The sequence below is a fragment of the Alosa sapidissima genome, chromosome 14, assembly GCF_018492685.1.
Source record: "Alosa sapidissima isolate fAloSap1 chromosome 14, fAloSap1.pri, whole genome shotgun sequence".
NCBI classification, from domain to species: Eukaryota; Metazoa; Chordata; class Actinopteri; order Clupeiformes; family Clupeidae; genus Alosa; species Alosa sapidissima.
The window spans coordinates 3,422,935-3,437,934 of record NC_055970.1 but is presented as its reverse complement, the minus strand read 5'-3'; the positions used below and the strand labels follow the sequence as shown (position 1 = coordinate 3,437,934).

Here is a 15,000-nt window from a genome sequence, read left to right as displayed (position 1 = left end):
AATAGATTTTTTTTATCATTTAACAAATTTGTGTGTGCAACATTTGCATGTTTGCTTGGCTTCTAATTTTGCCTGTGACGGAGTGCAGTCAATATGGCTGAGTATGCGCTCTGACTACCAAACCAATGAGCCTGGCTCTTAAGCACTGCGCTGAAACGGCAGGTTTGCCACCGTGGAGACCCAGGTTTGAGGCCAGGTGAGGTGACTGCTCTCTCCCTTTGACACCATGGAGACCCAGGTTTGAGGCCAGGTGAGGTGACAGCTCTCTCCCTTTGACACATATGGTGTCAGAAGTGGGATGGCTTGCCGTGACGCCATCAGAGGCTGCTAGCATCATCTCTTGGAGCAGTTGCATGTCTCTGTTGCTGAGATGGTTTTGGGCGTCAAGATGTCACGTATGATGTACGTATGTTGGAGCATCACGTGCATGAAGGTTCATTTGACATTTCAGTTGGATTGCCTGAGGCTTTTTGAACAGGCAAAACCTTCCATGACACCATCATCTAGTTCACACCTTTCACATGCCTGCTTTTGCAGGTGCAAGGAAATGATCTCGGATTATCTCATGAACTCTCCTCTATCTCATGTTCCCCATTCTCATCTCATCACACAACTGCACTGTCACGTCTGCAGTACTGCAAGGCTCTCATACATGCTCAACTCCCATTTAGTTCTCATTTATTACTAGACACAACTCACTGGCCGCTAAACTGCATTACATCTTTTATTCTTTATGCATGGCCCTACAGTGCCATAGTAACAAGCAAGGAATTTGTGAATTTGTGTGCCCTTTGCTTCTGGTTTAGTGCAGTTATCATGGCCTGTTTTCTACTAAAGGCCATCCCCATAAATCTCAGAGTGTGTGTGTGTAGTCATGGATTCCCCTGTTGAGCCGTACCGCACTCCTCCCTCGTCCTCTCCAGTGCCGGGATATTGATCTCCAGAGATGGATGGGGCCTCAGCTCCATTTTAATGAGAAGGACAACAACTTGTTCAGCTCACGAGAGACCTTGAACTCGTCACCGGCTGCCTCCAAGCAACAAAGCCTTCCGTGGGCTTCATCTAATTATTTCTCTCTCTGTGACCATCCGGCGATCCTGCATGGAGCGATCGTGTGTGTGTGTGTGTGTGTGGTTTGGCATGCTTGCTCCAGAACTCCAGTTGGTCCGGTTGTGAGCTCAGCAGCGGCGAGCAGCGAGTCTGGCAGACAGAGCTGGCTGGCACCGTGCGGCACGGTGGGGCGCGTTGCGGCGTCACGCTCCATCTGATTGACAGACGCGTGAATATGGATGTGAGGGCAGCAGCTGTGTCTCAGCAGGATTCTGACAGCCACAGATCACACCATCAGAGGCCCGGCGCCTCCCCCAGACGGTCAGTGCTGCTGACCCACCCTAAATAGAAAGAGTCCCTCCGACTTTCTCTCCACTCTGTGTGACAATCTGTCTGATTTCATCTAGAGACTGTCTTTGGAAGTACCTGATAGACTGATTGTTACTGTAAAAAAAATGTGCCTTGGCAACACTGTACCTACAGTCATTCTAATAAAGCAACCTTGAATTGAATTGACTTTATCAGCACTCTCCCTGCTCACTTGCCAAACCCCATTGCAATAGACAATAGTTGTACTAACTCAATGTTTTGCCAAGCACTCAGTGCATGTACATGGATTTATTGATCTAAACAGCACAGAAAGAAAGATTTCAAATAAATGGTGGAATCTTGAAATAAAGGTCATGTACCAGGAGCTCATAGCTCAACTCTCAATTTCTTGTCACAACAAATATCCATTAGTAGCTACAGAATGCTAAACTTCTGGTTGGGTGTCATACTCAAAAAAGCTTAGATTGGCCAAAAACTAAACCTTGAAGACAAAAGGGCATAGTACAAAACTAAACACCATTACTTTGTTTAATACCACTCATATATCACTCAGCCAAGGCATGAACAGCTATTATTGAGTTTGTTTTGTTTTTTTCACCTTGTTTTGGGTTTAATATAAATTTGGTTCTTACACAGACTGAGGCAAAAACGCCAACAGCTCTGTTTGAAAAGAGTTTGGCTTAAATCATTTCGTACCCATTATTCACAGCAAATGTCCCCATCGAATTGACAGTACACAGAACAAAACTCAAGTTCTCTCTCTCGCTCGGTCTCTCTCTCGCTCTACCCTAGCTTGTGGTTGACTACATGATAAGGTAATGTCAATCTCTGATGTTACGTCACCTGGGCCTGATGACATTAGTGTGTTCCAGGGCTTGTGGTGATTAGAAAGGCTGGGCTGGAAACACAGCGTAGCCCTGGAGAATACAACAGCTGGGAGTTCTGCACCTCATTTCAGATTTTTTGCATGAAGAATTGAGATGACTTAAGTTCAAGAAACAGCTGAATGAAACACACACACACACACACACACACACACACACAACACACAACACAGCGTCTCTCTCGCACTCTCTCTCTCTCTTTCTCTTTGTGTCTGTCTAATTCATATTACAGTGTTCACTTTCCCCTCTCAATTTTTTTTTTTTTTTTGGTTTGCTTTTGCAAAACATGACGGCGCTGAATACAAAGGGAGAGTTTGAGCAAACAGTCTCAGGAGTGTGTGAGGTGTGCTGACCAGCACAGCTGCAGAACAGCAGGAAGCCATCAGCCTTTGTCAGCTCGGCTGGGTAGTGGGCTCCACACACTGAGCCACGCACCTGCTTCTTTGTCACTGTCCTCTGTATTAGTCAAGGGCATGTTTTCATACACCCCACTCATTAAAAGGCACCTTTTAAAACCATTATGTACCCACAACCATCACTAGGTTACTAATCTGTGCTCAAAAGGCAGCATAATTTTTCCGGACTTGTGAGAGCTTCAGAGAGCACAAAACTATGTAGAACAGCAAAGCCCAAGGGGGAAGCCCCTGCTCTGGATGCCTGTTTTTGGCTGCAGCCTCTCTGATTGCCTCTGACACTGAGCAACCCCCCCCACGCTATACTATACGCTATGCTTTCTGCAGGAGACGCTATTAGCGCGGCCCTGAGTGATTCGTGGAGGCTTATATTAAAGGAGGAAAACATGGTGGGGAAGGAGGAGGGATTTGTTCAGGCGCGGCTTTGGTGAGAGTGCCAGCTCTCTCCTCACCCCAGCTGAATATGGACGCTATTAAAGAGTGCTGCATTAGCGGAGTGAGATAGTGCAGGGTCTGGGTCTTGCAGATGGCTAATGGGTGTCATAACTCAAGGCTTCAGGACAGATCTGGTGAAATGAGGGGGCAGCTGATATCCATGGTAGTCTGAGGATTAAATGCAAACGATAGGGAAAGCTTCAGGAGAAGTAAATGGCTGTTTGCTTTAGGTATGGGCTTAGGATACACAATTCAGCGTGGTTGTACATTATATGCTTTATACATTAGATAGAAGCTAACTTTTGTGCATTTGGGGATGTCAATGTTTTCAAGGCAGGGTTGGTGGCTCTTTTATCCAGCTTGGTAGTTTCAGACAAAAAACTCTGCACTGCCTCTTTAAGCAGGCTAAGTGAATATAAAACAGGATGGGGATGGTGGGTGTGAGGGAGGGTGGGTAATTCCGATTAAGCTGAGGATGATTACACATTGTCTCTGCGTGTCTAGAATGGCCAGTGGTTGACTCACCAAGGCTCTTGTGCTCTCTACTCTGAGGCCAGTCACACAGAGCAATTATGTGCATGATGAGGCAATGACATCGGTCAAATACTACTGGACACAGCAGCTAGCCTCAGAAAAAGGAAGAAAATTCAACTCGCCTATACAATGATGTGTGGGGGTGAAATTAAACTTCCTTCCCACAAATGCTCCCAACTTTATAGTGTAGCTGTTTTTGGTCCTTACATTCTCCCCTCCCTCCACTACCACAACCATTTTCCCAGAGAACAGAGAGTGAGGCATGGTAATCACGTTCACACACTGCCCATCCGCTGCTAGTGGTCTTAAATCTACCCTCGATAGCTGGGCATGGTGCGAGGTTTGGCCCCTTGTAAAACTAATGGGAGTTTTATTGTCTGATCATCTATATAGCACCACCAGCAGTAGCAGCAGCGGCTGGTTTATATATGGGCAGTAAGGTGCGGGTCTGTTGTCACAGTGATAATGCTCACTAAGAGCTCAGGGACCCATTCATTAATTTAGAGAGTATTTAAAGCCTTCTGCTGCCAGGCGGCAGAGCAGGAGCACCATCAGCAGTAGCTGCAGCTGGAGCAGCACTGCTGGTTGTGGCATGACACGACAGTAGGTCACACCGCACAGCCCGCTGACAGGGACTTCATTAAAGGGGTGGAGAGAGGGGTCAAAGGGCTGGGAGGCCAATTAAAGAGGCGGCGACCTGACACTACAACAGCAATGGACAAGGGGGCAACTGCAGGAGATGGCAATGACAGTGTTTGCCTGTGTGTGTGTGTGTGGGTGTCTGTGCGTGTGTGTGTGTGTGTGTGTGTGTGTGTGTGTGTGTGTGTGTGTGTGTGTGTGTGTGTGTGTGTGTGCTCAGCAGAAGGGAGGAGTTCAGACAGTTGAGGGTCAAAGGATGCAGAGACGGGGCTGCATGCAAGCTAGCGTATTCTCGCCTGGTGACAGGCGTCTCCATGGCGGTCAGACCACGATCAGCACCATGAAACACACACACACACACTCTCTCTCTCTCACACACACACACACACACACACTCACTCTCTCTCACTCACACACACACACACACACACACACACTCTCTCTCTCTCTCTCTCTCTCTCTCTCTCTCTCTCTCTCTCTCACACACACACACACACACACACACACACACCACACGCACACACACAGACATTCACACCAAAAACAACCGTAGTTTAGAATGCGCAGCCTCTCACGGACATGAGGCGAGTGCCTGTGACATTTGACCCATGCAGGTCACAGTTCATGTTTCTGTCAGCAGTCAAGTCACAGCCAAGAATTGAAAGCAGTGGGTGTGAAGGAGTCAGCCCTCATAGAGTCAGCCCTCATAGAATCAGCCCTCATAGAATCAGCCAGCCCTCATAGAGTCAGCCCTCATAGAATCAGCCCTCATAGAGTCAGCCCTCATAGAATCAGCCCTCATAGAATCAGCCCTCATAGAGTCAGCCCTCATAGAATCAGCCCTCATAGAATCAGCCAGCCCTCATAGAGTCAGCCCTCATAGAGTCAGCCCTCAAACGGGAAGAAAATGGAGTGAGGTCACACTTTACAATCAGTGTTGAACAGACAATATCCTGCCAGGCCGGAGACAAATGAGTCCTATATGCAGTGTTGGCCTTTGCAGTTATAAATAAAATATAGGGTGCTCTTTGGCTCTGCTGACGAATTGAGCTGGGCTACGGGCCAGTTATGTTGAACTGACATGTCCTTGATGGTAGGCCAATCTCAAGCACCCCTGTCCGATGCAGATGAGCTGCTTACTGTTAGTGCAGCAGATTCTGTGTTTTAACAGCGAGAGTGAGAGTGGGGAGGCAAAACAAGGTGACAGCAATTAGCCACCGATTCTCCATTTTGGCCTCTCCAGCTTTACCAGTCCCGGCTGGTCCGTAAAAACACAGAGCCCTATTCATTAAAGACATACTTCAGTCTAGTGGTATTCTGTATCCTGAAAGAGAGCACTGCCTCTGAATTAGCACAAAAACAAGCTTCAAAAGAGGAGAGAAATATGCGCTATAAATGGCCGCCTAATGTTATTAAGATCCGTGCCACTGATTGAGCAAGCACTGTAGCACTGACCTGGAGTAATCTCGCTGTTTAGGATTCTGAGCCATGGGTTGGCTATTTCGGCTTCTTTATTGCCTGGATTCAACAACTCCCTGACCCCTTAAAAGCGTGGTCTTTGCCATCATTATGGAAACAACAGGCATGACATCCTCCATCAGTCATGGCAAGGGTCCTGCACCATTAAGCCCAATCAAGAGCAAAAGGGCTAACGGACATACTGATACCCTTTAGTCTATTGTATTCATGTTTAATACCACAACTGTGAGGTAAGCTCTCAAATTTCATTATTCTATCACATCCTCCATGCCACATTCCAATATGCTTCTTATGAGGATAATCAAGAAGAGTCAAATTCTAGCTTAAAATGCTTGTAATTGAACACAATCTAAGCAGTATTTAGATATGTGTGTGTTGAGAGTGTGTTGGGACTGGCTAATTTGCACCACAGGAGACCACTAGACCACCTCTAGCACAGTCACGGCTAGGTGTGCCATATTCATAAGCAACCTTGTGTTTGCTAGGCTGCACTCACTTGCTGGGGACTCGTTGTGATTCTCCTCGTCAGAGTCGGCGAACACCTCGGCGAGCTCCTGGTCAGACATGTCCGTGAGCTCGGTCAGGTCCAGGAGGTCAAAGTGCACCTCCAGTGAGGACACGCTGCTGAGTGGCTCTGTGGAACACACAGGGGAGGTCAGGGGTCACCTACATGGCAACTACTCATCAGACTAACACTTAAATACTGTTATACTGACAGATTGAAGAACCATTAAATACTGTTATAGACTGACTCACGTTTAAATACTGTTTTACTGATATTAGACTGAATATTGTGGTTGAGCAGTTATTAGCAGGGAAAGAGCCACCGTCTATGTTATTGTAATCACCTGATTATGTCAAGCAATACACAAACTTCAAAGTTCAAAAGCATTGGGAATACGGTTTCTTGCTGTAAAAGTCAAAAATAGCTCAGTTTACGCACCTCTCAGCAACATTGTCAATTCAACATCAAACATGGCCATGTCACAATTGTATTTATATTCGTTCCACTTCTATTTACAAAGTTCATTTGAAGTGTTGTATCCCTGCTGTGCTGAAGGAAAAGAGCGAAGAGCTGGAAGGTGTAGGGTGTGTGTGTGTGTGTGTGTGTGTGTGTGTGCCTGGGAGCGCAGTGGGAGACATGTCAGGTCTGACTTGTGGAGTCCCCCAGTGAGTTTTTGCCCCCCAGACAGTGGAGGTTCAGCAGAGCTGCATGGCACACTTGGCCAAGACTTTGCCATAGCCGCAGGCAGTGGGTCTTTCAGCCAGAAACGGGGTTAGCAGGGCATCTGGAGCTGAGAGAGAGAGCGAGCGTGTGATGCCTTCATCTCAAGCTTATCTGTGTAATGGAGCTAATGATTATTGGCATCTTAGTAGTATTTGGTAATTAATGCTAATATATTCATGTTGTGGATGTACTGTTTACCAAATAAAATAATAAAAATGGTGCTAACTGTACTGCTATATGCATGCTGGGTGTTCCAGATGGCACAGGGATTCAGTGATATCACTGTATAGCCCACCTGCTGGGCTAGTGCTACAGAATGTTTTGGATATATTATACCCATGACGGGGGATCTAAGACTTACCAAACAGAGTAAGCACACATTTTTCCCAGGAAATGGTGATTTTGACAAACTCACTAGGGCGATGGGTGCTACTTAAAGTGTTATCTGTGAGCAAAATGGTTTGGAGTGAGACGGAAAATCCCCGGAGGTTCTTTTTGCTGTTGTTGTTTTTAAGCCACGACTCCTGTCATCAAACTCTGTTCTGCATATTCGTATCTCCCCCCCCCGCCCCGTTGCTAATATGAGAGCGCTTTGAAGAGACCCGGTCTGCTCTCCTTGAGCTCCTGCATTAGTAAAGATGGGAGACAGGCAGGCGGCCAGACGGGTGGTGGGCTGTTGCCTTTTGAAGTCTCCCCCTAATGAGCTGTCTCCTCTCCCCACACTCCACCCCTCGGGGGGAATTAGAGAGGAGGGGGAGGATGAACGCTTTTGCTCACCTTTCCTTTCGTTAATGTCCCCCGCCATTAATATGGTGACAACCCCACCCTTCATCTCCCTGTTAAGCTGAGCTTCTTCTGCTCAGCCTCTGGCAACACACAGCTATGCACGCATGCACGCACACACACACGCATGTGCACACACACACACACATACACACACACACACACACACACATACACAGAGAGAGACATACACACACACACACACACACCTGCCCACACACAGACACAGACACACACACACACACACACTCACACACACACTCTTGCGCACACACAAACTCAGACACATACAAATTCACCTCAGGCCCAGTGGTCACTCCAGGCTCCAGTGAAGGTCAGGGAGGCTGATTAGCATGTGATGCATTGCTCTTATAGCTGCTTTGGTGATTAGACATTAATTATGATGATGAGGATGGCTCTGTGCTGGAGGCTGGCTGGTTTACAGCCTCTTGCAGCCTTCAGTGGCCTCTTAAATGCTCCAATGCATTCTTCAGCCGCACAATCTATTATATTTTCTCATGCACAGAGGCATGAAGTGGTCATTTGCACTGCCGTGCCACCACATGCCACTCTTTCATCATAGCACGTACTGTAGAATGCAAGTACATAAAATAGTGACTTAAAAGGCTGTTGCAACTAGAACCAGAGCAATTAGAACACATGGAATAATGACAGAAGCTTTGGTTGTGTTACAGTGCTCTACTCAGTACTTGACACAGCAGTTAAATTTAAAGGGGGGCAAGTATATGCCCTGTTGCCATGTAACCTTGACGCTTGAGTGTGAAAGCGTCTGGCTCAAGCCCAGGAGGTGTTCTGTTCTCTGACTGAAAAGCAGAATTGCACTCCTTTACTTCTTTCATCTTAGAGCAACAACCTCATACATCCTCCATCATTCTAAAACATATAGTGACAAATCATTTCCCTTTGTTCTGATAAGAAGCTGTGACAAGCAGAATGGCTGCTTCCACAGAACAACCACAAGGATTAGTTCCACGAGCCATCCCCCATCATGCTTCATACAACAGCCTCATACAGTGTTCCTCCTTATAAGGCATGTGACTATCGCTGGGAAGATGGAGAGGGCCACTCCTTCTATTGTCTCTGTTCCATGTGAGCCCCACGTAGTCAGTGTGCAGCCGGAGGGTGGGGAGATCAGGAGGCCCTCAACGGCAGAGCTCCCCAGGGAGACAGGAAAATGCCCGCCTACGGCTCTCCGTCTACTCAGCTCAGAGGCTCCCGCTGACAGCGAGGGTGGATGGGAGGAAGAAAAAGTAGGAGAGGGAGGGAAAGAAAGAGAGAGAGGGAAGAGAAGGAAAAGGAGAGGGAGAGAGAGGGGAAGAGACAGAGCAGGTGCAAGTGCCAGAAATGAAACGAGGAGCAAAAGACAGAAAGGATGTGTGGCGATGGATCAGCACAAACCTTACATGCGTGAAATATTCCTCCTCCTGCGGTCTGTCTGTCCACTCAATCTCTACTCTCTTTTGTTTATCGTTTGACCCTTCTTCCACCCCTCCTTTCCCACCCCACTGCTCTCTGAATTATTGATCAGTAACACATTTTCCCTTGCAGCTATATCTGAGTTATGGAGAGAGACCACAGCCCCCTTTGAAAATATGACGAAATGTAAACTAACGTGATCTGGACCAAAAACCCACTGTTGTCTGTCACTCTAAAACCCCCGTTTTCATAGCGACAAATGCGGTCATTTTTTTCATAGCGGTCCATTTGTTCTAATGCGAAGCTTTGTCAACTGAAATGACCGCACCACTGGCATCAGCTTCACAAGCAGTCCTCCTTCTTCATGCCAATAACAGTCACTGTTCAATCACAGGTCTGGAGGCGTGGGGTGGCTATTGCGCTGCCAGAACCATGGGCTGGCAAGACGCAGTAATCCAGTGGTTGCTCTGAGCTGCTCTCCGGTTGAAAAGAACCTACCGAGCTGGCACAAAAAGCCTGTGCCAGCCATTGGTGGGGGGTGGGGAGGGGGAGGAGGGTAGATGGTGAGTATAGTGAGCCTAGCTGGAGGGGAGCGTAGCATAATGAGGAGAAAACCAAAGGAGAACATAGAGGAGAAGGAGGAACCTTGTTGAATTAATATGGCTGCCACACAATTATTTTGAAAGTAGTGGCTCCAGTTTTGAGTTATCCTGGGCGGTTTCACTGACAATTACTGTCATGACAAAGTCATGAGGCTGCCTCCACCATGGAGTTCGGACGGACAGTAATAAGCTAATAATGAGCCAAATGGGGTTGTAGGACAAAAAGACTCCAGACTTGATAGTTCAAAATAATAGAGGAGTTATTCAAAGGTCGAAACTGTGTGTGTGTGTGTGTGTGTGTGTGTGTGTGTGTGTGTGTGTGTGTGTGTGTGTGTGTGTGTCTGTCAGTCTGTTTTGTCTGTGTCTGGAGAGAGAGAGAGAGAGAGAGAGAGAGAGAGAGGAGAGAGAGAGAGAGAGAGAGAGAGAGAGAGAGAAATCTATATCCAGGGTAGAGGGCTTCATAATGGGCTCCATAGTAGTATATAATTTGCCCCTGTTCTTCTGCAAACTAAGAGAACTCTAAAAACAATAAAACTAGCGAAGTCCAGTATAACTGCCTGCATATAAGATGACATTTTCTGGAGCACAAGAGGGGACCTCAGGCACATGGGACCCACTGCTATTCAAGAGAAAGAGTTTATTCTCAAGAAACAAATATGAAATGTAAGCGGGAAAAAAATGTGCACTGTCACCTCGCATTCTTTAAAAGGGAACAGTAATGTGCTTATGAACCTGAATTAATTAGCTGGTGTGTTAACATCTCTCTGCTTTCCTCCCACAGCACCATCAGCTTGAGGCATATTCTGGTGCTGACGGGGGTCTTAGCATGTGTGAACTCTGTGATTTAGCGATGAACACAGGCTCTGCACTCTCTTCTGTCTTCTGAATGTTTGTGCAGAAGCCCTGCTAGATAATGGCTGCCTTGTGCGTTATGTGTCTTTGGTCTCGGCAGCATCCCAGTGACAAGAGAGGGCTTCTGCTGCTCGACACAATCACGCCTTTGAGCCCCCTGAGCCGGGTGGCTGAGCTAGAGAGAGAGAGAGAGAGAGAGAGAGAGAGAGAGAGAGACAGACAGAGAGAGACAGACAGACAGAGACAGACAGAGAGAGAGAGAGACAGAGACAGACAGACAGACAGAGAGAGGACAGTCGGTGCAGTCTGTCCTGCAGGACTTTTGGATGCACCCCGTTTTGCTCTGTGAATGACTCACCCCTCAGGAGGGAGGCCGACCTCTCTCTGATTTGGTGTGAGAACATTGCATCCTGGCCTTTGACAAACCATGTGCCAGACACACCATGTCACAGGGAAGACAAATGTTTATATTAGTTGAATGAGGAATTGGAAAGCGACTGGATTGCCAGAAGCTCACATCATGAAACCTTGACGCAGAACATTTTCTGTCTCGAAGGTTGTCAAAGTTTTCCTCCATATTTCAGCCAGTACGTTCCTTAAAGAGAAACTATGCATTATTGCCAATTTCTCTGCTGTTTTCTTGGTTTTTGCTTCTTTTTCGCTGGCTCTGTCATGACGAATGTCTGAGAAACTTCATCTCTACCTTGTTCTAGCCAGTGCCTGGTGTGTATGTATTTAAATGCAGTAAAGCAATTTGTTACAAGGGTGGTTTTTCCACTCACAGGCGCTAGGGGGAAGCGAGACGGCCACCATTCAACCCGAAAAAAGTCACATAACCATTCCAATGACTCCGAAGCTGTTAAGTTAAGGTAAATTAAGCTAAAAAACCTGCATAGTTCGCCTTTAACCGTCAAGGCTCATGTTAGACAAAACCAGTAAATAATGAGAACAACATACTATTTTCTCCCTTTTAATTGTGGTGATACAATTGTGGTGTGTGTGTGTGTGTGTGTGTGTGTGTGTGTGTGTGTGTGTGTGTGTGTGTGTGTGTACGGCAAAGAATAGCACAAAGATGGATCTACATTCATTAATCTTACACTAAACACAAAGGACTCAACCTGGGCTAAAGTAGTACGTCCTGTGGGCTGTGCATCCTTTGCAAATGTGAGCAGACACTGAGGGACATCTCCCTTCCAACAACCATGACTCAGCTATAATAAAGATCAACACCTTCTGACGCTTCTGCCCGCCACCCCCAACACCAACCCCTCATCAACGCCCCTTAATCTTTTATCCCCATCGGCCCAGGATCCTAGGTCTAATGACTCACGTCTTCTCTCGGTGACATGCAGAAGGCTTGAGTTGTGTCCGAGGAGGCCTCCCTCCTCGGCCCCCGAGGGATGCTGGGATGGCTCTTTGGACAGGTCCCCTGAGCTGGAGGGCTTCAGCAGCTTCTGGATGTCTTTGTTGGATTCTGTCAAAGGCAAAGCGATGTCAGCCCATTCACTCCAGTGTGATTTGCCTAGTCCCTTCATCTATATCGATGCCATAAATCTGTCAGGCTACATCCCTAGGCCAAAATGTGCAATGCTGGACCTATGACAGGTCTGCTGCAGTCGCAAAGTGGAAAAAAAGGCAAAAAGTTCTGAGTTAATATGGATTCCATCTTAGATTTAAAGCCTTGTAATTAACAATGTGCTCTCTCCCACTCACTGCAACCAGTCTTCCACACATATGTCACACATCTATTCTGGTATGAAGTCACTTCAAGGTAACTTTTTACTGTGACAACATACAAATAAACCCTCACCTTGTTGCCTCTGCCAACAGGACATACTGGACTATTAACTTTATGAATATGGATTACTTATGTATTAAGAGCGGTGTTATCTATTAATTGTGGGCCATATGGCACCGTCATAAAATGCTTTCATTACTCTTTCAAAGGAACACAATAGAAGAATTGATATCTATGGTGTCAATGTTCAATGCCATTTAGCACTAAGAATGTATCCAGTTAATCATAAACTGACAAAAAGAGTCACAATCCACTCGATCAACAACGTTACATAATATCAAGTTTTCAAGTCAGTGTCACATAAGAATGAGTTTGAAGCTGTAGAAGTGTTAATTTTGTTCCTTTAATTTCTTTTGTAAAAGAAACGTTTAACTGTAAAACTGTAGACAGTTGTAAATCTAAAAGGCCAAACTGTTCTCAGATGCCTTCTGCTAACTGATCAAATGCCCTCCCTGTTATCACTGAGTTACAAATTCTGAATCTGTCTTTTAATTATTATATTATTTTATGTTCTTTTTAACTGTACTTTACGTTTCAAACTATGTTTTAAACATTGCCCTTTTATGCTTTTATTTATGATTACTCTTTGCTTTTGTTTATGTAAAGCACATTGAATGACCCCTGTGTTATGTGCTATGTGAAATGTGCTATATAAATAAATGGTTACACTTTACTTGACAGTATCAACGTTTTTTAGGATTTAGGGTTAGGGTTAGGATTAGGGTTAGGGTTCATGTGTTCATGATAGTGTCATGTCACTCTTATGTCGATACTGTCAAGTAAAGTGTTACCAAATAAACTTGACTTTACTTGACTAGTGTCCTGCCTGTATAAATGAAGGCTAAACACACAAAGATCTAAATGATTGTCTTTTTTATTTAGCGAATGCACATACATGCACATGCACACAGACAAATCCATACACTCTTTAAGAAATGCCTGGCCCAAATTAGCTATGCAGGCTGCTGAAATTACCATTCAAGAAACGATAGAAGCTGTTTTGTGAAATGATACAAAGAATGTAGCCTAGTAAATTTTCAATAAGGTAGTTCTGATCTGAACACTTTTTATTATTCAGTAGGCTACTAAAACAAATTGCTCATCACTTTTTAAGGAGTTTATATTCATCCATTTCATAGTCTTTGAATGAATGATGAAAAGGTCTGATGAAAGACACAATTTTAGTGAATTATAATTGTTCAGAATGAATGATTAGCATTAACATGTCAACAACCTATTAACATTCCTGGTTCACAGCATCACACATATCTCCAGAACACATCTCAAACGAGATCGAGGATTGTGAGGACCACAGGATGAGATGTGCTTGTCTGGATTTGGAGCTGATAGCTTTTTAAGGAGGCTAACTGATTGCTGGAGGAGGCTGTGTGGAGCTGGATGCTGTTTATTTGGTAGAGGAGAGGCAGAGTTGGCATCCAGTTTAGAGAAATGTAGAACAGCTGGTTCAGCTATTGCATAGACTCACACTTTGGAGATAAACAACTCTGCATGTGACTCTCCATGAGCAGGCACAGGATTTGTTCACATCTGTGATGATCAATAACAGGAGGGATCGCAGGAAAAACAAAACTAATGTGATTCTGTCCTCTCTTGTGTTCTTATCAATATCTCACGTATACATAGACCACGCAAAGATCCGAATGAGTTCATCTCTTTCTACTATATAACAAGGCACATTTACAGAGATATAGACACAAGGCACATGCACATACAGCCAGATCTTTTACAAGCTTTCTAAAATGAACTACTTTGTCTCTGCGAGTGGTGTTAGCAGTGAACTGGAATCACAACATTTTCTGCCAATCCAATCAAACACCCTTCACTCTCCACCAGTTTGGCTGACCATTTAGAAGTTGCTCATTCTATCACTATTCTTCCACCATCCCTGATCTTCTCTGTTAGGCAGTGCCAAAACAAGGAGAAATTTACTAAAGAACATTACTGAAAACAGTATATAAATTCCAAAATAATATAAATACTGTCCTGTTCTTACAGGGAATCAAACTTGAAAGTACAATGAATGTAGAAAACAAAGGAGTCTCAATGCACAGAGGGTGCAACGATCACTGTGTATGTATTGATTCATTCATGGAGCTGTAATCAAAACAGACAAAGGAAAAAAGCGAGCCTTGCTTGTTCCTCTAATTAGCCAAGCAGTCATGGATGGCTGTGCACTGGAGAACTCTCGTCCACCATGGTGCTTCATCCATTTTGTTGAAGTCTTTATGCAAAAGGTTTATCTGTGTTAAACTACTTAGTATGCATCTTGATCTTGATTTGAATCAATATTGTTTTCATACTTGCATTAAAAAATGGAGCGGGTGCTCTCTGATCCCAGGTGACAAGCTGTCTATGATGGCATGTATCCGTGGCTGAGGATCAGCACACCTGCTTAGTAAAGTCGTGTGATGGAGCCGGGAGCTCAGCGGTTCATTTCTGCAGCAGCTCCCTCAGTCGATGCCCCCCTGCTGAGTTAAGTAACCGCCTTGAACTCACAGTGTGCAGTCAGCCGAGA

The 15,000-nt window shown here is 45.4% G+C and overlaps 1 protein-coding gene across 1 annotated transcript in view; it reads right to left on the bottom strand.

Moving 5' to 3' along the window:
- Nucleotides 1-15,000, bottom strand: part of LOC121682365 (dysbindin domain-containing protein 1-like) — a 20,221-nt gene that overhangs the window by 3,772 nt on the left and 1,449 nt on the right. Inside the window, exons 2-3 of the mRNA XM_042062480.1 lie at nt 11,997-12,140; nt 6,261-6,398 (exon numbers count right to left, since the gene is read on the bottom strand). Of these exons, the coding sequence (XP_041918414.1) occupies nt 6,261-6,398; nt 11,997-12,140 (282 nt within the window). The remainder of the gene's footprint in view (nt 1-6,260; nt 6,399-11,996; nt 12,141-15,000) is intronic.